This window comes from Athene cunicularia (assembly GCF_003259725.1).
Source record: "Athene cunicularia isolate RWA chromosome 1 unlocalized genomic scaffold, athCun1 chr1_part1, whole genome shotgun sequence".
Classification (NCBI taxonomy): Eukaryota; Metazoa; Chordata; class Aves; order Strigiformes; family Strigidae; genus Athene; species Athene cunicularia.
In genome coordinates, this window is record NW_020799091.1 from 68,758,351 (window position 1) to 68,781,807 (window position 23,457).

General features: G+C 40.4%; 1 protein-coding gene across 1 annotated transcript in view; it reads left to right on the top strand.

Annotated features, from left to right (window-relative positions):
• The window catches only part of AFF3 (AF4/FMR2 family member 3), a 291,116-nt gene that overhangs the window by 129,905 nt on the left and 137,754 nt on the right, over positions 1-23,457 (top strand). Inside the window, exon 6 of the mRNA XM_026845932.1 lies at positions 195-320. Coding sequence (XP_026701733.1) covers positions 195-320 — 126 coding nt within the window. The remainder of the gene's footprint in view (positions 1-194; positions 321-23,457) is intronic.

Below are 23,457 nucleotides of genomic sequence, written 5' to 3' on the forward strand. Positions count from 1 at the left end.
CCTTTGGTCTATGTAGAACCCCCCGCAAAAGTGATTGCACCCCCTCATGGCCAATGAACTCAGTTATCAGTAAGAATCAGCTTAATTGGATGGTTGCTTCATTCATGGGAAATTTCTGCCATAGGATGTCTCAGTTAATCATCTGTTGTTTCTCCATGCAAAAGACAGAGAATTCTCTCTTAATCCACATTCAGATGAAAGAATTAACCGAGACAGTGCCACGGGACAAGAAGAGCACACCTGTGAGCACCGAAAAAGCTGTTACTTCTCACCCGACATCTCCAGAGCAAAATGGAAGATACCCCAGAACAAAACAGAAGGTGAGCCTCCAATTCACATGCCACATCATGTCCCATACCTACGTTGTACATTATTTCACTGATTTATAAAAAAAATAGGTGCTGGTTTCCAAGCAGACTATAGATCCATTGACTCTCATTGCTTTGGAAAGGCTACCCTTGCTGGTCAGCAGGCCAGATGTGCAGCAGGATTCCACATCTGCCTCCTCTCCCAGCTACCACAGTATCTCTCCTCATGTTCATTTGCAGGATGAGGTCAGCTGAGGAAGTGAAGTGGCAGCCTTCCTGTGAAACTCACTGGCAGGCGTGAAACCTCAAACCGTCCAGTCCCCACTCCAGGGCTGTTCAGGTGCTGACAGACAACCTTAGCCCTGTGCCGTTACAGCCACTGAACACTTTACCTGGTCCTGGGGAAAAAGAGTTTTCTTACATGTTGTCAAGGAGACACATGTCATTCAAGATGATGCATATTTCTGGCTGCCACCAACTGGCATGGCCTGTAAAATGTCTTACCCCATCAACTCAGCTTTTCAGGACTATACAGGAATTTGTGGATGAAAAAATCTCAGTGACCAGGAAGAGCCATGTTACAAACTTCTATTTGCTATGCACTTCATTTGAAAAAAAAAACAAAACAAACCCTGAATGTTTTACTCCAGTAAATACTCTGCTTCTCCCGTGACTCTCTGTATGCCCATAATTCTTAGAAAACTCAAGTAGGCAGGATCAGGATAATTTTGTTTTGCCAGTGTGATGAACCCGCCAGTCCTGTCTGTTGCCTTTCTGTGAATCTTAGTCTCCCAGAACCAGAGCCAAATTTGACACCTGGTGCCAGCCAACACCTGATAGTCCAGGGTTTTTTTGGCCAACACTCTTCAAAACATCTTAGCGCCAAGTGCAGTACCCTCTACAAAGCTGAATGTAAGAAGTGTATGGACTGGATTCCTTCCCAGCAGCTCTCTGATCAGGTCAGTCAGAATACATCTATCAGCTTTGTTGTTGGAGCTCAACACCAAGGTCTCACCATTTCATGTCATGATGTTTTTGGTCTTGACACTTTCATTTCAGTCTGAGTTGCCAGGGGGGAAAAAAAAAAAAAAAAAAAAGAGGAATGCTGGCCAATCTGCAGCTTCACCGTGGGATGCTTTTGCTGGCATCCATTTTCCTATATTGTCAAACATGGCAATTCTTGGCCCTTGCTGGTCTTGCCCCCAACTTATTTATCATCTCTTGGTTAGGATACAGAGGTGGATGATGCCTTTGATCAGCCCACTTGTTAAATGTGCTGTGATACTTCTAGGAAAAAAAATGAATATAGCAAATACGCCTAGTAGCAGCTGGGCTGCCAAAATACTGTTACATAATCTTAGTGAGATTAAGACTATTTTGCCAGTCAAAATTAAGATATTGTTTCCTTGTATTGCTTTCATTGTCTTCATCCATCTTGAGTTTCATCTCATGTATTTGGACTGCCAGCGTTTTGGGGCAGGAACTGCTCTTTCAGTGTCTATGTGGGGTGATTTGCTGAGCGGATCCAGACCAGGACTCCAGACCATAACTAGGGATTTACACCTCCTGTTCACAATTATCATGTAGTTTCACATCCCAAAGTGAGATTATTTGCAGAGTCCTTGTGTTCCTAGCTGGGAGGGACCCTTCATCTTGGCATTTCAACATGTCTTGGAACAGCCTGAAATGAGCCTTTCCTAGAGAACGGTGGAGAGATCCAGGACCTGTTGGCTTGCCCACCCCATGCCTCATCCTTTGAAGGACAAAGTTCAGTCTCATTTGAAATTGTTTCCTAAATTCAAAAGATTCTGAGAAGACCCTTTGCCAAAAACTATAGCTGTAGCTTCACTTCTCATGAGGCATTTCTCCCCACAGGGGTCTCCCCACCTTACCAGGCCATTCCAGCTTCAGGATGGAGTTCCTTGCAGGCTATTACTATGTCTTCTGAAGGTACAGAAGGGAATCTTTAAAGCCTGTATATCTGAGGGGAAAAAAATTATAATTGCTCCACCACCACCACTGCATTCATTCTTCTGAGAGATTTCAGTAAAGACAATCTAAATTCAGCACTGGAAATGTGCTTAGATGATGTCACAACCTGCAGATAATTTCAGACTTCTGCAGATCTCACATAGATATCCAACTTCATCAATTCAGCTTTCTACCTATTTTCTTCCCCAAAATCTCAGTTCACTCACAACAAAGGAAGATGGTGAGATTTCATTTAGTGTGTATAGGATTGGTACATTGAGGTGGTCCCCCAGAATTGCTCAGGTGTCCAACCTGAAAAGTTTAGAAGCCAGTTTATCCCTATGTAGACTTGTCCAGGTGAATTTTATACTGTATTCCTATTTCCCATGGGTTACTCCAATATCCTCCAGACAGAGCTCATTGTCCTCCATTTGCCAAGTACTCAGACTTGCTTCCTAATGCTTTGTTTATTCATTTACTTCTCCAAGTCCTCAATTCCAGTTGGTAAATCGGATGCCAGTGCTGATAAAGTTGTCCCTGTTGTTATTTGGGTAAGATTTCTCCTCTCACACCTAGATTTAAAATGCAGCTTGTTCATTATCAAGAACTGGGTCTCTGCAGACCAGCACTTGGAGGAGAGGAGCACCTTCCTTGGCACTAACTGTGGTTTTTCACAGAGTTTTCCACACAGACTCCATGACTCGCCTCCCCTCCCTGCTGACTTGGAGCCCAGTGCTCTGTCATACCTCACTGGTGAGGTACCAAGTCATAAATGGTCTCCCCATGACAATCTTACTGCTGGTGCTACTAAAAGGGTCTGCATGGGGATGGTGCACCTGGGGCTGCCTCAGGTGTTGCTGCTGTAGAGGAAACCAGTGTCTCCTGCATCATAAACTTGCCCCTGGAGCAAAAATCTGTGTGGACAGCCCCTCTTCAAGAACCACAGTTAATGTCGGGTAAGTTACCTTTCTTTCCCCCTCATTCTGTAATTAGACATCCCAATTATGTAGTTTAATCTAATTAAAGTAATGATGCAATTATACAATAATTGATACATAATCGGCATGCAAAAAACCTGTGTAAGTATTATTTAACCAACAGAGCAAATTCTAGATGAACATTTTCAGTCTTATAAAAGTATATCATTTTAGCAGCCAACTTGAGGAAGGGATCTTGTCTACTCAAGCATTTTTAAGTCCTTAATGCCACTAGTAAAATTACTTGTTTTCCTATTTATGGACATTCAGCTTCCATTGACTTCAACGGGAGCTGTCTCTGAATACCCACAGACAGAAGTAAAGCTTAGAGCCTCTGAAAGACTCACCACAAGTATCTCATTCAAAGATGGCAAAGTGCTACAAAGCCATTTCAGGATTGCCTGCTGTTAGAGATGAAAAAAAGATAAATCTCATGGTCAATTGCAAGAGAAGACAGCTCTGTGGTACCTATACTGGTACGTTCTCAGCAAACCTTACTACTTAAGATCCTTTTTAAAAAAATAATTTAAAATTGCTTCCTCATTATCGAAAATAACTGTGCAAAATATGTGTATTGCATATGCACCACACTTACAGATATATAAACTAAGCTTTCGTTGTGGATCTACACGATGTCTCATGCACCAAAATCATGAGAATATGCAGGTGGATGCAGGAGTCCTGGCTCTAATGCCACTAACAGGAATGTAGTTTTCTGTATTGGCTCATTTTTCTGAAATAAATTAGCGGAGAAGCATATGTTTCATTGTATGAGGATGTTAGCTGTTTCTGTAATAGCTAAAAAATCCTGTTCTAAAATGACATCAGAGACCTAGGGGCTTGTCTGATAAGAAATGGGATTTCTTCTCATCCTTGGAAAATATTTCCTTTAACCTACTCCCCATCCCCTTAGTTGTGCAGTGAACTGTGTACCCCGTATGTTTTTTTCCGACCAGTGATGTGGCTGAACATCAGCGGTATTTTACCCTTGTTTTGAAAAGCACTGGGGAATCAAACACATCCACATTTATGTAACACTTTATAATTAATCCAGCGTGTCTGAATGTGTGAGAAAACAAGAATGGCCTGTCCCTTTCTTTGTCTTTGTTACATAACTCATGCTTTAAACTAGGTGCATTATCTTGTGAATGTTATATAGCAAGTTTGTTCAAAACACCCTAGTAGCTATTTCAGTAGAATTATTCACAAGCAGGGAAATTTCAGAGGAAAATGTGAATGTTCCCTGATAAGCAGTCACTTGGGCTTTTTTTGTTGTTGTTTTTTTGCGTGATTTGATGCTAAGGATCTAGTTTTAAGTGTTATTACCCATGTGTGTGGAAGTATAATTTTGATTTGATCCATATTCTCTTTAATGCCAAAATTGCTGAAAAAAACTTTTTTTATTTGGTTTCAAATTCAAATATGATGGTTTTACTGTTATCTTTTAATTGTCAGTATTCATATTGCTAGTATAAGTGTTTGTATAATCTTTTTCATGATAGACACTGAAAATAAGTAAAAAAAAAAAAAAGCCTACGACTGAACAGGTGCTCATTCATGGTGATATAAATTCAGTTCTACATATGGAAGTTACTGAGAGCATGAACATATGGCTCACAGTTTCCAAGCTTAAGAAGAACTCACAGGTGCTTAGGTGATCCTCTAATCACTGGTAAGGGTCACGTAGAGAGCATCTTTGTCTTCCAACAGTTTTCTTCCACCCACTTGGTGGTTTCAAACTGAATGTAAGGGATCAGACTTGGCTGGGCAGTGTATGAAGAAAGTTTCCAGTGTCAGACTGAGCCCTATTTCCTTCGACCTAAAGGGTACAATTGCTTCAGAGACAGAAAAAAAAGCCATTCACATGCCTTTCTTAGGTGAAATTCTCTTGCTGATAGGCTCCAGGACATTGGTAGGTCCATTCAGTAACTTATCTGAAGACTGAAAGAAAGCAAGGCAAATGCAGCTAAAAGCTATGGGAAAATTCAGCAGGCACACTACTGCACAAAGCCTCCTCCCAACCTATTTATATTCCATGAAAACAATCTGGATAAAATCCTAATGTCCAGTTATTCCACAGCTCTGCTTACATTTGTTGCTAACAGAAGTCTCTGTAATGTAGCACACAGCAACACCATTGTGCTAATTTTCCACCAATCTTTGTCTTCCTTGTTTTAGCAGTAAACTCACTCATATTTGATGTAGGAACTTGAGCTGAATTTGCCAACAGTTTGGTAATTCTGATAAACCAGGGACTGCTGTCTTTGGTCAAGATACAGTAACAGCCAAAGTACAGCTGATCTCATATTGCTGAGTATGATTTAAAGGAAAATCTTTGAAAGAAGTATAACTGCCTGAATTACTACTCTTTTATATGTTTTTAAATGAGAATGTAAAGGCCAAGGGCATTTTTTCCTATTTAATACTATTAAATCCATCATTAAATCTCTCGCTGAACACTGGGTGAATTTAACGGTGCCCTCAAGTGCCGATGCTGATGCTTGACTGTGTTAATATTGTTGTATATACAGATACAATAAATAACACTTAGCTAAGGTAGTATTAGCAACCTTATTGGGTATATCAATACAAATAGCTGTACTAATGAGATTAAGCATCAGAAATCAGTGGTGATGTGAATCTAGGCACTGGGGCTAAAATATGGGTAGGGATTCAGCACATTGAACCTATCAATAAAACCAAACAGACTAAAAGCTTTACTGCTAGTTGGCATTAAAGGATTAATTTGAAAGTACAGTTTTTATCTTGTCTCATCTCACTTTATAACATGCTCTGTCTTAAAACTTCAGTCTGTCATGCGCACAGGTATTATGAGTGTTTCTATTTGCTGAACAGCTGACAAAACCTGTGGCAGACCACTCTGCTTTGTTTTACTGTAACCAGAGTTCACTCTTGTGGACATAATTCAGCACTGGGGATGGACTGGTTTTGTACCACTGGTATTTTTTATGTCTAGTGTTCTGAATACAGAGTCCCTTTAGTTGAGACACCTCCAGAGCATTGTTTCTCCTCTCAACATACACCAGTTGGATGCAGTTGCCTTGACCATGCAGATTATTTTAAGATGTCAGGCATAATTCCAGGATCCCATTTATCTCACACAAAAATCATGAAGTGTTCATGATTATAATACTCTTAACATTGTAGTAATCTCCAACTGTCTCCATTTCATTTTGAGGGTGTTCCTTATTTATGCTTTTATTGCTAGTACGGAAAAAACTCTATGTTGTGATCTTTCTTCTGATGGGATTCTACATATGCTAAAGCTTTGAAAAATATATCCACTACTTTGTTTTACTAAGAAACTTTTTCAAAGTAAAAAAAGAACTGACCTGAGGTATTACCTTTAATCAACAGGGGTGAAATCCGTTCCTGAGTAGAAAAGTCATTGAAGGCTTAAGTGGGAATTAATTGATACGTAGACATTATGTGGACCTTCTTACTGCAATGCATTGCAGTTTGATGGTTCTCATGAAGAGAAATCAAAAGAAATTAACATTTGCTGCCACAAAACAACCTTTCATTACTTTTAATATTTTAAATTTCCAATGCTAAGGCAGCTGTTCCTGAGTCCCTGGTCTCTAAAAAATAGGTAACATAATTAAAAAGTGGCAATGGTATGTCCTATTTCCTTTTTCTTTATGTATTACTTTAATTTTTCCACATGATTTCTATGGAGTTAAAAAAAATATATATACATCCTCATTTTTTAAAATGACAGCAAAAGAATGTTAATTTTGCTATAAAGTGGATAAGTAAATCATGTGTAGTTAAGAGCTCAAAAATAAACAAGCATTTGTAACCATCTTACTTCCTTGTGTGCCTGTCACGATGCAGCCTATAATTTCATAATCACCTACTGTTTGCTGGCAAACATCTTGAGGAATGTTTTAGAGAGTTGTAAAAACTTTTGTTAGCATCATTTTTCATAACATTCTAGCTGTAAAACCAAGCTGTCTTTGTACTGAGAGTCTGGTACAGCATCATCAGAGAATGCCTAGAAATGGTGAGGCAGTGTGATACGCTAGTCCATGCAGGCTTTCTGTGCGTATGGGTGTTTCATCAGGTCAAGTTTAATTGTTTCATAACCAGTTTGCTTATGAACTGTTTCAAAGATCTATTTATTTTTCTTTCCATTCAATTAATTTGGTTTTAACCAATGTAGATAAATATAAATGTATCTGGTTTTAGTTAAAGTGGTTTAAAACCATTGCTTATTTTAAATAAATGCAAATTTCTTGTGCAGACAATGCCTACAATAATGAATAAGATACTAGTGTTACTCTGCTACTTAATGAAACAAACATTATGGTAGATGAAGCCAGAACACGTGCTTTAGGAGCAGAGTTAAAGCTTCAGAGTATATTTTCATACCTTCTACTATTTTTTCCAAGTGTAGTCACAGATTGGCATTGTTACCCTTGGTACCATTTGTGCTGGGACAGGGATTTTCTTAAGGGATTTTCTGACTCAAGATGCTTTCAACCTTAATTTCAGTTTTATGTGTTTTAACTCGTAATAGTAATATGGTACTTACAGAGATTACAAGGGTGCTGGGATGCTTAATTCAGGTTTGCAGAATACCTTGCAAATGAAAGTCAGTGTGTACAATAAGCACTAAATATTGTTTCAGGGCTTAAAGCAGACAGAGCTTGGGAAATGATAGCTTTGAAGAACCCATTTAATATAAACACTAGATAAGTGTGAATTGCACAGCTAAAGAACGCTCATATTTGCAGCTAGAGAGAAGCACAATTTCAAATCTTCTTTAACAAGAAATGCCAGATTGCCTAGGGACAACTGGGCCAAACAAAGGGGCTCTCCCTGCCTCCAACAGCTTCCCAAAGGCCACCCCATGTGTAGCAGGGAGAGTGGCAAGTGCTGTTTCGTGCTTCTGGCACTGGCTCCCGAGAACATGATGGTGCGGAGCAGCAGCCCAGGCGGGCTCCCTGCCTGTGCATAACGCCCTCGCAAGCGCTCCCAGAAGCACTGTGCTGCTGGCAAGCCTAACATTTTTCTACACAGCAACAAGGGACTGGCCTCAAGCCCTCTTCCCACCGTTGCCAGTCTTTTCAGGGCGCAGGTCTGTATCTTTTTTTCAAGGCTGCCACAGCAGGAACCTGCAGCCTCTGACATGCTGGGACTGCAATTGTGCCAGCTCTTCAAGCAGGGGCAGTGCCTCTGATTGATCCCATCACAGGACTTCTCTCCTAAAAATCCAAAACAACCTGCAGATTGATGTAAAAAAATAGTCTGTTTGTACCTGCTGATTTGATCTTTTGACTCTCCAAAATAGATAAATAAGATTATAACAGAAGCCCAGAGTGCTCTGCTTACCAATCCCTTTCCTGTGATGCAAAAGACCCTGATTATCTGCTTTAGTCTCAATAAGCCATGCAAAGACTGGAACATAGCAGCAGGAGCTGGGTCTTACCACTTTCCACGCTTTATTTTTGCCTCTGCTCTCAACAATGAAACCTCAAGCCTTGTGTGCAATTTGAATTGTCCAAGGTCCACAGTGTGCATGGGTAGGGGTCTCAGAAGTGCTTGAGGGACTTTGGATGGAAACTGCATCCACTGGGAGTTCTCTATGTAATTTCAGCTATTTTGAGGAGTCTTCCAGTACATGTTTTCTTCCTTTCATATCCCATATGCTTTTCACACACATTTTGGACAAAATCCTTCAAACATCAACACTGGAAGATGTCGAAAAGAAAAGGAGATTACTCCACCCATCTAAAATACTGTCAGATGATCTTGTCCACAGAAGTTTCTGTCAATTCACAGATCTCTAAATTCAGCAGTTCAAGGTGCAGTAGTAGTTTTGAGGACATTCAACTACATGTTTTATCCTTGGTAGAGAATAAAATATCATTGGTAGAGAACCCCTACCATTGCACTGTGCAAGATTTGTTTGTGAATTAATTTTTTACTGCTGATTAAGTCCTAAAGCTATCCAGTAATTTATCCAAGAGGGACTATCCTCCAAATCTCTACCCACTTGTGCTGGTATTTTTACCACTGTAAAAGTGAACAAAACCTGCTGCTCATGGTAACTTCTGAATAAAATTACAGCCTAAGTATGCACAGTGCCACATACATGCTACAAGAGAGTGCTCATCCCAGAGAGATTATAACCTACATATACATATAGGAATTGGACTACATATGGGGGAAAGTGCTATTAACTCACTTTTCCAAGTGCAGCAGGATCTAGCCAGCCTTTTACATTGCAAATAGCCTTGGAGCAGGAACACTAGCCTCTGGCTCTAGCACCAAGACCCACTTTGCCACCTCACTGGATTTTTTCCAGTGTGAGTGGCTGATTGTCCAGGAGAATTCAGATTGTTTGTCTGGGGAGTCCTGGAGGGAGGATCTCATTTGTATCTGGCTTCCACTTCTGGCCAGGGCTCATTCCCCAGGCCCCAGGATGAGAGATTGTAGTACAGAGACCCTCTTTCCTCTACACCTACTAGAGGAAGGATGCATGTGCATTACTGAACACAGCAGGAGATGAAGAGCTGCCCTGAATAGTGGCTATGACTTCATGGACCTGCTGGAATAATGTTCTGCACACCCTGATCCCAACTCCAGGGATTGAGGCCGGGGTCCTGATGAAGAGCACCTCAGCTCTCCTCTGCCATCCGACTGCTCTTCCAGGCTGAAACAGATTTCAAATGTGACTATTTAGAAGAAAAAATGATAGCCAGCTAACCTTGTCACTCCCCACAACATTAAAACTGGAAAACCTAATACTGGGTTGTCTATATATTTAAAGAAAACATTTTAGATGATCACAGATAACCTTTCTGGAACAGCACTGTCTTCTTAATGTGAAGGTGTTAAAAGGCCATATGGAATATATGTTTCCAAGAAACATAGGAAGGGTAGGGAAGAGGGCCTTAGGAGTGCTTGCCTCTCATCCTGATATGCAGATGACCAAGATACAGAATGTGGTAACACTCTGAGATCTGGTGATAGAGACATAACCTAAGAGATGGTCTAAGAAGTATCAGGGCAGCCTAGATGAAATAATAACACTGCCAGGAAGTAATCTCTGAATTCTCCCTCAACTTGTATGTGTGACTGTAGCAATGAGAGAGGCTCTCATTGTCTCTGTACTAGGTGCCATACAAAAATGTAAGAAATAAAGCTTTGCTCCAAGGGGCACAAGGCCAGGCTCAACTCCTCCAGTTGGAGGCACTTTAGGACTGAGTACAGCAACCTGGACTCCATCTCTAGACAATATAGAAAGTCACTTCCAGAGGATGCTCCAGATCTTCGGTCCACTGATGTGCCCCATGCTGGAGTCTGTCCTTCTGTTGACTATAGCCAAGAATGTTGGGCAGATGTTGACCCCTCAGTTAAATTCCCAAGGTTAATTGTCATGCATCTGGACCTTATATAGTCAAAAGCAGCAGGTTACAACTATGGGTTATAGATTACTGATACACAAGGAAAGAGCAAACTTTTGTTTCTATCTTTTCTAAAACACAATGGAACATCACTTTCTTTTAATCACTGCTTTTGTGGTCAGTACCTAGCATTCACATGTGAATACAAATGGTTCACATGTTTTCTTGACTTACAAAGCCTGTATTAAGAGCCATAAATGCTAAGGATTTTGATGGACTGAAAAAGAAGCTCCAGAATAAACAAGAATCCCACTTAGGTACATTTTAGGTGTGAGTCTGAATGGTGTATTTTATCACCCAGTCTGACTAGTGTTCTGACCTACGTAACAAGACATAACTGCAGCTGCTCTCCCCTGTTTTGAGTCCATTATCTTGTATTTGCCTGAAGCATATCATTCAGAAAATCATCCTTTCTTGATCTTAAGACTTCAAGAGATGAAGACAGGCATTTCCATAGCATTGTGTCCCAGCAGTGAACTGCTAGTTCATGAGTTGTTATTCTTTATTTCCTAACTTCAATTTGCCTTTTTGTCCTTCTATCTATTGTCTCATGATACAAGAAGCTAGTGGTTTTCATCTTTTTCTATTGTTGTGAACTGACAACATTTTTCACTGAGACCTATGTGGAAATTTTGTATACATGGATTCCTATTAAGTATGAACAACCTTGATTTTTTCAGTCATCTCTTGGGAATCCTGTTGAATGTGTTGAGTAGAGGTTCTACCTTTTATCTTGGACACTGGACAGTTGGCTACAAATAGATTTTTCTAAAAGTCATTAGGTGGGGTTTTTTCCCCCTATGACAATGCTTATGCAAATGAAGCATAGTAGCTCTTAGTCTGACAGGGATGATCTCTATAAATATATGTGATCTTTTTTTGTTCTTTTTTTCACCTTCTCAGAATTTCCAGCATTTTTAAAGAAATCTTGTCAAAGAAACAGGCTATTCCAGCATTGGCCTCACCAGTTTTACTGTGTTACTTCTCCATTTGCAAATGCACAATGATGGAATGAGCTCTTGGGGCAAAAGCCTGACATGTGGGGGGATTATTTTCAGTTCCTTATCCTCTGGTGATCTCTAACTCATTTCCAGATCCAGTGTCCCAGTCTACCAGGTATATATGGTATTCTTAATTTGTGGACATAAGTTTGTCTGTGTTAACTCTGTATACTCTGTGCTCTTAGCTGAACTGGTCTCTGTTGGCTTCAGTCATTACATTGTGCCACTGTACTACTTCTAGAATATGAACCATCAAGATTTAACATCTTTCTGTCAATTCAGATCTAGGAGGCACACAATGCAACCTTGAGAACAGATGGTTGAACTCACATACACTGAAGCGCACAGTGCTACACTGATTTCTTAATCTCATTCAGAATAAATGACTTGTATATGAACAGATTCCCCAAGTTGTCAGAGCATCATAAACAAAATTGTTTGCTAATTGCAGTCAGCCACATCCATGCAAGGTTGTCCTGGAAGGATTTACAGGCTGCTTTGCCTCACAGAACTTCTCTGTGCTACAGCAGGGTAAAGGGAAGGAGAGTTCTTGCCTTGACGCTCAGCTCCACAGTCTGAGGTCCCAGCCTGGTGTAATTTTCACCTGTAAACTGAGCATGTTTCATCTAACATAATTAAGAAACCACAAGTGCAAAACTTCTCAGAGCTATGCTTGATAGAGCCATATTTGACAGCAATTTAACTTCTAACAGTTTAATTATGACTTTTTCTTTCTGTGGTCTTTTCTTTCTCTCTCTATCATCTTTTCACACCAACCAAGAAATTTTTGTTGTGATAGGACAGAACAGAAGCTTGCTTTCTTGTTATGGTTGCAGCCTTTACAGGCACGTTAGCTGAAGAGTGTTCCAGTAGCACCTTAAACCCTAACCTAGAGCACAAGGTGTTTACTGCATGTAATGTCTGCCCGTAACTTGTGTACAGACCACACAGGCACTATTGTGTTACCCATAAGTTCATGAAGCTTGAAATACTGAATCAGTTGGCTGAATGAGCTGAGCTAAAAATTATCAATGCATACTTGCTGGTGTATCTCCACTGTAGACAGACAAAAGAGCTCTTTGTACAAGCCCTTGGGTTCCCAGGAACTAAGTCTTTATGGTACCACCAGTCCTTTAAAACTGGCTTCAGGAGTATGAAATACTGGAACTAAGAACAAATTAGGCCAAACTGATGACCATCTATTTCACCTTCTGTCCAAGGGTGTGAACCAGTATCACTAATGCACCTATCAGAAAGCTTCCAGCACACACACACACACACACACACACACACACACAAATAAGAAACTTGAAAAATTTTTCTAGTTTCAAAAAAACCCTGATTTTTTTCCCCCACAAATCTTGCTTTGATGACCTCCTCACCTTTAGCAGAGTATTTTTGTCTGAAATAAAGGGATGTTTCTATTAGAATGTCAGATGCATTTGTGGCAAAATATTTACCATGATGGTATTTTTGTCTTCTCAAAACCGCAGATGTTTTCCTTAGAAAATGTGTCTGGTTTTCAGCTTTGGGCATTTTTTTTTGTCTGTTCCTTTGTCCATATTAATACAATCATCCATCAAAAACAGGGTAAGAGCTGGACCAGTGTCCTGGTCTTTATTTTCAATAGCCTTTGTTTTAACTTCTTGAAATGTTTCCAGAGCAATCCTGAGGCCACTATCATTGCTTTGTTAGCAGACGGCAGAATTAACATGCTTGTTATAAACTCTGAAAATGTTGACTATGTGCACTTTTTCATTATTATCTGAAATCATGCAGAGATCTGGACCTTGAAGTATCCTAGGTCTTTTCATTTCCTCTTTCTCCTCCCCCCACTCCCAAGAGGCAGCTATTCATCTTCATTAGCCACTTCTGTTAGCTTGCTGCCAACTGAAACTAGAAAACTAGCTGCATCAGTCTTGCATGGCAATTCAGGAATTAGAATCCTCAGTCCTTGGGTGCAGGAGGTTAATGCACTAATAAAGATTGTACCTTGATTAACCACATCATCTCAGCTTACCCAGGCAAGGCTGGTTTTCAGACAGTTTGTCGTATCATATAGCCCAATACTTTCGCCTAAAAACATAGCTTCTTAGCTAAGAACGGATATTCATCATTGCAACTAAAGGAGAAATTCTGTCCTTTTTTCTTTTTCATTTCAGAATATTTAAAAGTTTTTAAGGAAACCTCTAAATTCTGTAATGGGACATGTTCTTCCTGTCCTGATAGAGATAAATCTTTTTGTCTTAAACTCTGATATGAGAGAGCATGGCATGGTTTATATCATAATTAATACTTGTTCTTAGAATCAAACCACATTTCTCTTAACTCTATCCATAGCTTCTTCTAGACTTACAGGCTCATTTAGTTTGCCAAAAATTAATAAAAATTTACAAAGTTTTTTGCTAAAGAATTATACAATGAAGGACCTAAGTCAGCTTGACAAGTAAGCAACTGTAGCCTTCTTTTACATTTATCTGTCCTAGATTGCTGAACCTTGACTAAATGTTGCAGGTTATTTGCAGGGTGGTTCCACTAAAGCAGAGATAACGTATTCCAAACAGAAACTTATTGCACTGGCATTTGTGATTTTCTGTAGACTGAATTGATCCACAGATCACGTTGCAAATGTTCATGATTTGGAATGGTTTCATTCTGTAGATACCAAATATCTAGAGATTTAATGCTGAACACATTCTTTAATGCTGCGGTCTGCAAAATCTCTGACCTTCTCCCTTTCCAAGGGCCTAATTTCTCTTTTTTTTCCCTCCTTCCCAGCCCACAGACGCAACTTCCATACACACACACACAGACTCCTGTTTCTATCAAGCAGTTTCAGCTGACGTCCATCCATGCACATCTGAAGAACCAAGCACAGCACAAATGACAGTCACAAGCTACACAATTACCTTTATTTCTTTGCTTAGAACAAAAAAAATTCCTTGACAAGCATTCTCCCCTGGATTGTCATATATCTGTGGTTCTTATACTGAGGAAGCCTATTGAAAGGAATTCATATTACAGAAAGCAACAGGGCATTCGAAGGGACTGGAGCCAAAGGGGAAATGTGGTAGAATGTGTTTTGCAGCAGATTGCTATGAAAAAGTGGCTCCTTGAAACTGTTTTAGCAGGAGTAGGGGAGACAGAAGAGCTGCTGACTGAGGTTCAGTGCTGAACTGGCACCCAGCTCAGTGTAAATGGTGTCCTTACAGCTATTTCAGCTCCATGACAGGGAGCTCATAGTAGTTCCCTTATTTAATCCTTCATTTAGAAGGTGGGTGAAACCATGTTGTCACTAATCTCAAGTTTAGAAAACATTTTGCATCATCTGTGACATAAATATTAACTATAGATTAAAACCTGCCCAAATAAGTGGACGGAAAGGCAGTAAAAACAGAAACAACAGAAGCTCGAAAATGTCAAGATATTTTATTGGGTGGTGGTTCAGAATAACAAGTTACCAAAAGGATAATGACAAAATAAAAGAAGCTTAAATGAAAAGAGGAAAATTATCAAGTGCTTAAAAGAAACTGCAGGGTTTATGAGGAAGAAAAAGAGTTAAGAAGATGTAGTTTGTATAAGTGATGTCATTCTAAAGAAACAAGGAAACAGCTTTAACTTTCTATTTTACAGGTTTATATTTGAGGTTTGGGTTAGAAAAGTTGCAGCAATAACAGATACTAGAGGAATCAATTTTTAAAAAAATTTGCTTTTCATATCATGGGAACCTTATCATAGTGAAATGCTGTCAGCTTCAACATAGTCTCCAAAAGTTTCAGTGTCAGACTCTTTGCTTTGGATGTTTGACATTAAAATCATAGCCGTGTTGTCAGCTAGTGGCAGTACAGCTTCACTGAACTGAAAGTGATCTTTGCCAACTGACAGTAGTTAAAGAGAGAGTCTCCTGTGTTAAAAAAAAACCAAACAAACAAACAAAAAAAAACCAAAACTATTTTATGAAGACAGGAAAGTAACTGGATTAGAGGTTCTCAAACTGTGTCCTGTGATCACTTGGTAAAGGGTCTTGGAAAGCTCTGCGTTAGCTTTGTGTTGCCTTGAGTTCCATCTGAATAAATATATCTACCCTAAAATCTGCATTTTAGTGTAGGTAGCTACAAAGAGAGAGACTCTGCAGTCCCCATGAGCTAACCAGCAAAGTGTTTGCAAAGGAAAATTGTGTCTCACCGATATCCTATAATTCCTGCGACATGTCAGTAGAGCAGTGGATGAAGTTGAGCCAGCTAAAATAATTTTCAAAAGGTGTTTGACAGGGTCCTTTATGATACATTACAAACATTTCTTAAATCATCATCTGTGGAGAGACAAAATATTATGAATCAAAAATTGGCTAGGTGAGCACAAGCAAAGAGGAGGATTAAACAGTCAATTTTCTTAATGGCCCAATGATAAGTTCTGATTTTGGCACCAAATGAACAGCAAGATAATACATGTGGATAGATTTTTAAATCTAGATGATACCACTCTTCCTACTTTTTATTAATTACAGTTTTTCTTAATGAGTTCAACCATTCTTGGTATCGTATGCCACGCAGCAACTAGATATATAGCATTGCTTTAAGTCTTAGTGAATACTACTATTTACCTCTGAATGATACTTTTCCTGAAAGATTACCTACAAGCTAGTGCTAAAAGCCTCAAGCAAAACACTGCCTAGCTGTCATTAATCCACAAGAAGTGTCTTGTTAATTGTTGCTGCAAAAACTGAATTTGGAGCAAGGATACAAAATACTATAGATTTCTTTATTTGAAGATTTTTTCTTCAGTGAGAAGAAAAGCCAAGTAGGCACGTTGACTAAGATTAACTAGGCTTGGACCTTTATAGCTTGTAAAACTGGACATTTATATATAGCTGCTGAAAACTGATTTACTACAGGTGGAGATGTAGCGTTGTAGAGTTACAATATGCACATGAATGAGACGTGCCATCACCACCACCACAAAGATGTCAGTGTGAAACAACATCACTGCAACCCTCACAAGGAGAAACATGTTAGGAAAAAAAAAGAGGCTTTCTTAGGAAAGAAAAAAAAAAGAGCCACCCCTCAGTCTTGCACAGGAGGATGAGAGCAGTTCTCGTCATCTCAAACAATCCTGCTTGGATTGGGCACACTCGCTTATCCACATGTATTTTTAAGCAGTCTAGTCAGGCCTTCCTTCTTTGATCCAGAAATCTTTGTTTTCCCCACTTCTGGATCCCAAATGACTTCTCAGTACTTCTATTAATATTATTGAGAACTTTAAGGTTAACTTCATGAAGTTTGGAGAAAGATCTAAACTAGTTTTAAATTAGACAATTATCTTGTAGTGGCTGGAACATTTTCTGGTACCAGGTGTTTTGGACTTACTTTTTGTTTGATTTATGCTAAAAAAAGAAATCCCTGCTTTTTTCCGCTTCTAATTTCAAAATTATTTTGTGTCAATCAGTGTTCTAACACCAGTTTGAAGGTGCCGAGCATCTTAAGTACACTTAAATGTACTGCTACCCCATTTTCCCAGGTGCCCTTGCATAATCAGGTGCCCTGATTTTTCAGATAGGCAGTGATGAAGTTGCAATAGGAAGTCTGAAACTTCAGGGCCTTGGGATGCCTGGTTAAGGGATCAGGAGCACAAGTAGTCTTCTCCTCTATCCTTCCAGTTGCAGGGAATGGCAAGAGAAGAAACAGGAAGAGCCAGCAGATCAATACCTGGCTCTGAGCCTGGTGTCTCCAGCAGTATTTTGGGGTTTTCGATCATGGGTCAGTTTACATGGCACCAGGCCTGCTGGCAACAAATGTGGTACATGTGTCACAAAAGGAGAAAAGGATCTTTGCACAGGAGTTAGTAGGGCCCATTGAAAGATATTTAAACTAGATTTGAAGGGGAAAAGGAATAAAACCAGACTAGCTAGAGATAAGTTTGGGGGCAGCATGTCAATGTTTGAGGGACAGTGTGTAGGCAAGGTCCTTTGGTCTGCCATCTCAGTGGAGGTAGAGGATGGAGATCCATGTGCAGCAAAGACACAGGGGTTATTGGTGTATTAGAAACCACAAATGTGCCTGAGAATGGTCATGTAGGAATTAGGGCTTCTCCCCCCAGAAAGGTGGTGGGATCAGTAGCCCAACTGAAGTGCACACAGCATGGGCAACAAACAGCAGGAGCTGGTAGCCACTGTGCAGCAGGATAACTATGACATGACACAGTTGCCATCACAGGAACATGGTGGGATGACTCGCACAACTGGAGTGCTGCAACGGATGGCTGTAAACTCTTCAGAAGAGATAGGAAAGGAAGGAGAGGTGGTTGCATAGACCTGTATGTTAGAGAGTGCTTTGACTGTCTAGAGCTTAATGATGGTGACAATAGGGTTGAGTGTTTATGGGCAAGAATCAGGGGGAAGGCCAACAAGGCAGATATCATGGTGGGAGTCTGTTATAGACCACCCAACCAGGATGAAGAGGCAAAAGAAATATTCTATAAGCAGCTGGAAGTCTCACAGTCACTAGGGACTTCAACTTATCAGATGTCTGCTGAAAATACAATACAGCAGAGAGAAAACAGTCCAGGAGGTTCCTGGACTGTATATAAGATAACTTTCTGACACAGCTGTTGAGTGAGCCAACTAGGGAAGAAGTCCCACTGGACCTGTTGTTTTTGAATGGAGAAGGACTTGTGGGTGATGTGATGGCTGGATGCTGTTTTGGGTGTAGTGATCACAAAATGATAGCTTTCAATTCTCAGAGGGGGGTCAGCAGAACTGCTACCTTGGACCTCTGGAGGGCAGACTTTGGCCTGTTTAGGAGACTGTTTGACAGAATCCCTTGGGAGGTAGTCCTGAAGAGCAAAGGAGTCCAGGAAGGCTGGACATTCTTCATGAAGGAAATCTTAAAGGCACAGGAGCAGGCCATTCCTATGTGCTGAAAGATGAACTGGCAGGGAAGTAAACCAGTCTAGCTAAACAGAGAGATTTGGCTGGAACTCAGAAAAAAAATGAGAGTTTATGACCTTTGGAAGAAGGGGCAGGCAACTCAGGAGGACTACAGGATGTTGTGAGGTTATGTAAAGAGAAAATTAGAGGGGTCAGAGCCCAACTAGAACTTAACTTGGCTACTGCCATGAAAAACAATAAAAAATGTTTCTATAAATACATTAAAACAAAAGGAGGACTAAGAATCTCATCCTTTATTGGATGTGGTGTGTAACATAGTGACAAAGGATGAGGAAAAGGCTGATGTAGTTAATGCCTGTTTTGTCTTGGTCTCTATTAGTAAGAGCAGTTGTTCTCCGGGTACCCAGCCCCCTGAGTTGGAAGACGGGGACAAAGAGCAGAATGAAGACCCCATAATACAAGGGGAAATGGTTAGCTACTTGCTACACCACTTAGACATACACAAGTCTATGGGGCCAGATGGGATCCACCCAAGAGTACTAAGGGAGCTGGTGGAAGTGGTCACCAAGCCACTTTCAATCATTTATCAGCAGTCCTGGCTAACCAGGGAGGTCCCAGTTGACTGGAAGTTAGCAAATGTGATGCCCATCTACAAAAACAGACAGAAGGAGGATCTGAGGAACTACAGACCTGTCAGTGCTGGAGGAGGTTATGGAGCTGATCATCTTGAGTGCCATCATATGGCACATATGGGCAACCAGGTGATCAGACCCAGTCAGCATGGGTTTATGAAAGGTAGGTCCTGTTTGAATAACGTGATTGTCTTCTATGACAAGGTGACCTGCTTAGTGGATGAGGGAAAGGCCATAGATGTTGTCTGCCTAGACTTTAGTAAAGCCTTTGACACCATTCCACAGCATTCTTCCAGATAAACTGATGGCTCATGGCTTGGATGGGTGTACTCTTCACTGGATAAAAAAACAGCTGGATGGCTGGGCCCAAAGAGTTGTCGTAAACGGAGTTAAATCCAGATGGCAGCTGGTCACAAGTGGTGTTCCCCAGGGCTCAGTTCTGTTTAACATCTTTATCAGTGATCTGGACAAGGGGATTGAGTGCACCCTCAGTAAGTTTGCAGATGACATCAAGTTGGGTGGGAGTGTTGATCTGCTTGAGGGTAGGAAGGCTGTAATAGGCCGAGGCCAGTTGGATGAGATTCAACAAGGCCAAGTGCCAAGTCCTCCACTTGGGTCACAACAACCTCATGTAACAGTACAGGCTTGGGAAAGAGTGGCTGGAAAGCTGCCTGGTGGAAAAGGACCTGGGAATGTTGGTTGACAGCCACCTGAATATGAGCCAGCAGTGTGCCCAGGTGGCCAAGAAGGCCAATGGCATCCTGGCTTGTGTCAGCAATAGCGTGGCCAGCAGGGACAGGGAAGGGATCTGACCCCTGTACTCGGCACTGGTGAGGCCGCACCTCGATTCCTGTGTTCAGTTTTGGGCCCCTCACTACAAGAAAGACATTGAGGTGCTGGAACGTGTCCCAAGAAGGGCAATGAAGCTGATGAAGGGTCTAGAGCACAAGTGCTGTGAGGAGTGGGTGAGGGAACTGGGGTTGTTTAGCCTGGAGAAAAGGAGGCTGAGGAGAGACCTTATTGCTCTTTACAACTACCTGAACGAAGGTTGTGGAGTGGTGGGTGTCTGTCTCTTCTCCCAAGTAACGTGATAGGATGAGAGGAAATGGCCTCATGTTGCACCAGGGGAGGTTTAGATTGAATATTAGGAAAAATTTCCTCACTGAAAGGGTTGTCAAGCATTGGAACAGGCTGCCCAGGGAAGTGGTTGAGTCACCATCCCTGGAGATATTTAAAAGACATGTAGATGTGGTGCTTAGGGACATGGTTTAGTGGCGGATTTAGCAGTGTTAGGTTTGTGATTGGACTCAATACAGGTCTTTTCCAACCTAAACCATTCTACGAGTCTATGACATTTTCATCAGTCCATTTGAAACATTGTTTTCAGTCCAGTGGCTGCCTTATGACAGTCTCAAACTCCAAAGACAGGCAAGTTAGCGGAGCAGAAAAGAGAAGCTGTGCATGAAATCTTATTTTAACCGTAAAAGTTGAGGCCTTTCTATTTAGTTAGGTAGTTACCATTTGGGTTTACATTTTCAAACATTTCACACCATGTACTAAAAAAAGATGTTGATATAATCATATGTCACCACTAGTGCTTTTAATCTGTCTCAAATATCTTCAGATAGTCTAAAATTACAAGATTTGGCACACAGGAATATATTCTGGATTTGTTTCTGCTTGACCTTGCAAAGTGTTGACACTTGCTGGACAACACCTAAATGCTTTCTCCTAATTTTTGAGCTTCTGCTCTTGGCAGACAGAAGGAGACTGTGCACATAGTTTAATGTTTCTCTTTTCAAAAAATATTTTACTATGCTTAAATCTTACCACTCCTCAATAGATGGCAACCTATAGTTTGGGGAATTTTTCATGTTAGTTTTCTGATTTATTTTTTTCTAATTTGATTTCATTTTATAGTTGTCTGAATTCCAAAGAATAGTGATAAATACACCATATGATCACAACTCGAAATATTATTCTAGTACATTCACATTCAGATATTCATGATAATGGCAATTATTAACTGGCAAATATCAGTGGTCTTACTAAATCTTTGTGTCAGAAAGGGTTATGTCAAAGTTAAATTATGTAGAAAGCTTTATTATATCCCACAACTCAAAGTAAAAAGGAAGACAAGAAGCTAGCTGAAAAAAAAACCCAAAACATTAAGGGCATTTTTCATTGAAGTGTGGATGAGAAATAATCTTGGAGAAAAAAATGAAAGATTTTGACATGTCAAAAAAAAAGGTCATCCTTATTTTTAATCAGCCCTCTGGTCTTTTCCCTGGATGAAGGCATCATTGTTGGACTCGGTCAGGCAAGGTGGGAGGGAAGAGCTCTGCTGCTGTAACAGATTGGTTTCTGCATGGCATATAGCAGACTTCTCAGAAGATGTTTCCCTGAAGGTGACAGTGGGGGTCAGTCACCACATAACCTGGAGGAACTGTTTCTTGGGCAAATGGAAATCATAAGTACTGAACAGCATATTTCACAAGGAGGATAACTTCAGGTGAAAGCCTCCAGACGTTCCTTGTTTGGCTGCCCCAATTCTTCAATTGATCGAGATAACCTAATGCATTGCCATTCAGAAGAAAGGGACACATTGTTCATTCCTATGCACACTTTTGGGCTCATCACCTCAACTTGTAGGGAAGAACACTTTGTTTGGGGATGCGGTTTTACTGGTGGAAACACTGTTGGTCTATATGCACAACATCCCATTTTCTAGAAAGTAAATGATCCTGTAAAGGAAAAGCAGAGAAAAGCAGGTGAGAAAGTGATGCTTTTTTAGATCACAACCTAAGGATTAAATGTCCACATTACAAATCTCCTTTTCATCAATTTATTTACTGTTGGAATATTTCTCAAGATGTAATTCCTTAATCTTTTGAAAACAATGGCACACGTGCCAGGTACTTGGAGCAAATAGCAATCTAGTTGCCTGTGGGTTTTGTTGCCTGAGTTCAAAGAACTTACTGTATATTAAAAATTACTATATACTGCTATTGCTGGCACTTATCAGATAAGGAAGTTATAAGATGAACAATCTGCTTCAAAGAACTGAAAAGCAAAGCAATTCTGATAGTGAAACTGCAAACCAGATGATGCACTGATTAGAGGCACGCACATAGATTACAGAAGTATAATAAATCATGTAACTTTTTAGCCTCAAGTAAAATAAAACAATGCCGTTTTTATTAGGAAATAAACTGTTTATCAAGAATGCTTTAAAGGTGACATTTATTACTAATAAACTATGTTGAAAGGGCTGATCCTTTCATTGGCAAAACAGATGGAGACTTTCTTCTATGTAAAAAATGCCCAAGCTCAGTCCCTGCATGGTCAGGAAACACCCATCAGCACTAACAAAGGATGGGCAAGACACTCACCCACACCTTTTTTCATAGAAGGACATTTTCTTTTCTCTTTAGAAAGGAATGAGTCATGGAAATACAACTCCAGTATTATTTTAGGGCTGATCATGGATCTCAGCACGACTCCTTAGAATATCACAGAGAAACAATTCCACAGTCAGCTAATGGTATCAAAACCCAGCAAAGCATCTGCCAGGCAAACTCTTGATAGTGTCAGTGAGCCCCCTGCTTAGGCAGGATGTTATTTGCTCTTCAGCTCTTGAAACTTATGGACCGGCTCTTCAGGGTTGTCACGCTCTGTGCTACTTCTCATATTAATTCTGTTAAGTCACTGTGTGCCAAATATTATGGCTGCTGGTGCTGAACATGTGAAAAACATGTCCATCCTTTAACAGCTTGCACTAGAGAGGAATGTGAAGCCTCTCTCTTAACAAACTTCTTGTCTGAAGTGTTTAATTTACACCTCCCCAAAAGTAGCCTTTCTTTGGAAACCACCTTATTCAGGCTTGAATAACAGTATTGAATGTGTGTCTACCTGCTACCTGAAACAGTGTCAGGAATGATTGCATACAAGTCAGGTCAAGCTACTTAAGTCTCTCAGCTATTAAAAAATGTTCTTCAGAACAACACAGGGAGAAGACAAAGGTGGAGTGCAGCACACCTTGTTTAGGGCTTGCCACATGTTTGCATCCTGCAAGGCACAAACATGTTGCAGTTAGGAACTTACTCAACTCCTTTACAATGATAAAGGAAATTTTAGGAATTAACCATTCAGCAAGTGTTAAGCATTTATCATTCTGACTTTGTCTATGAAATCTATTTCATGATTAGACCATAGTGTGCATCCCATTACTTGGTCGTGAACTGAA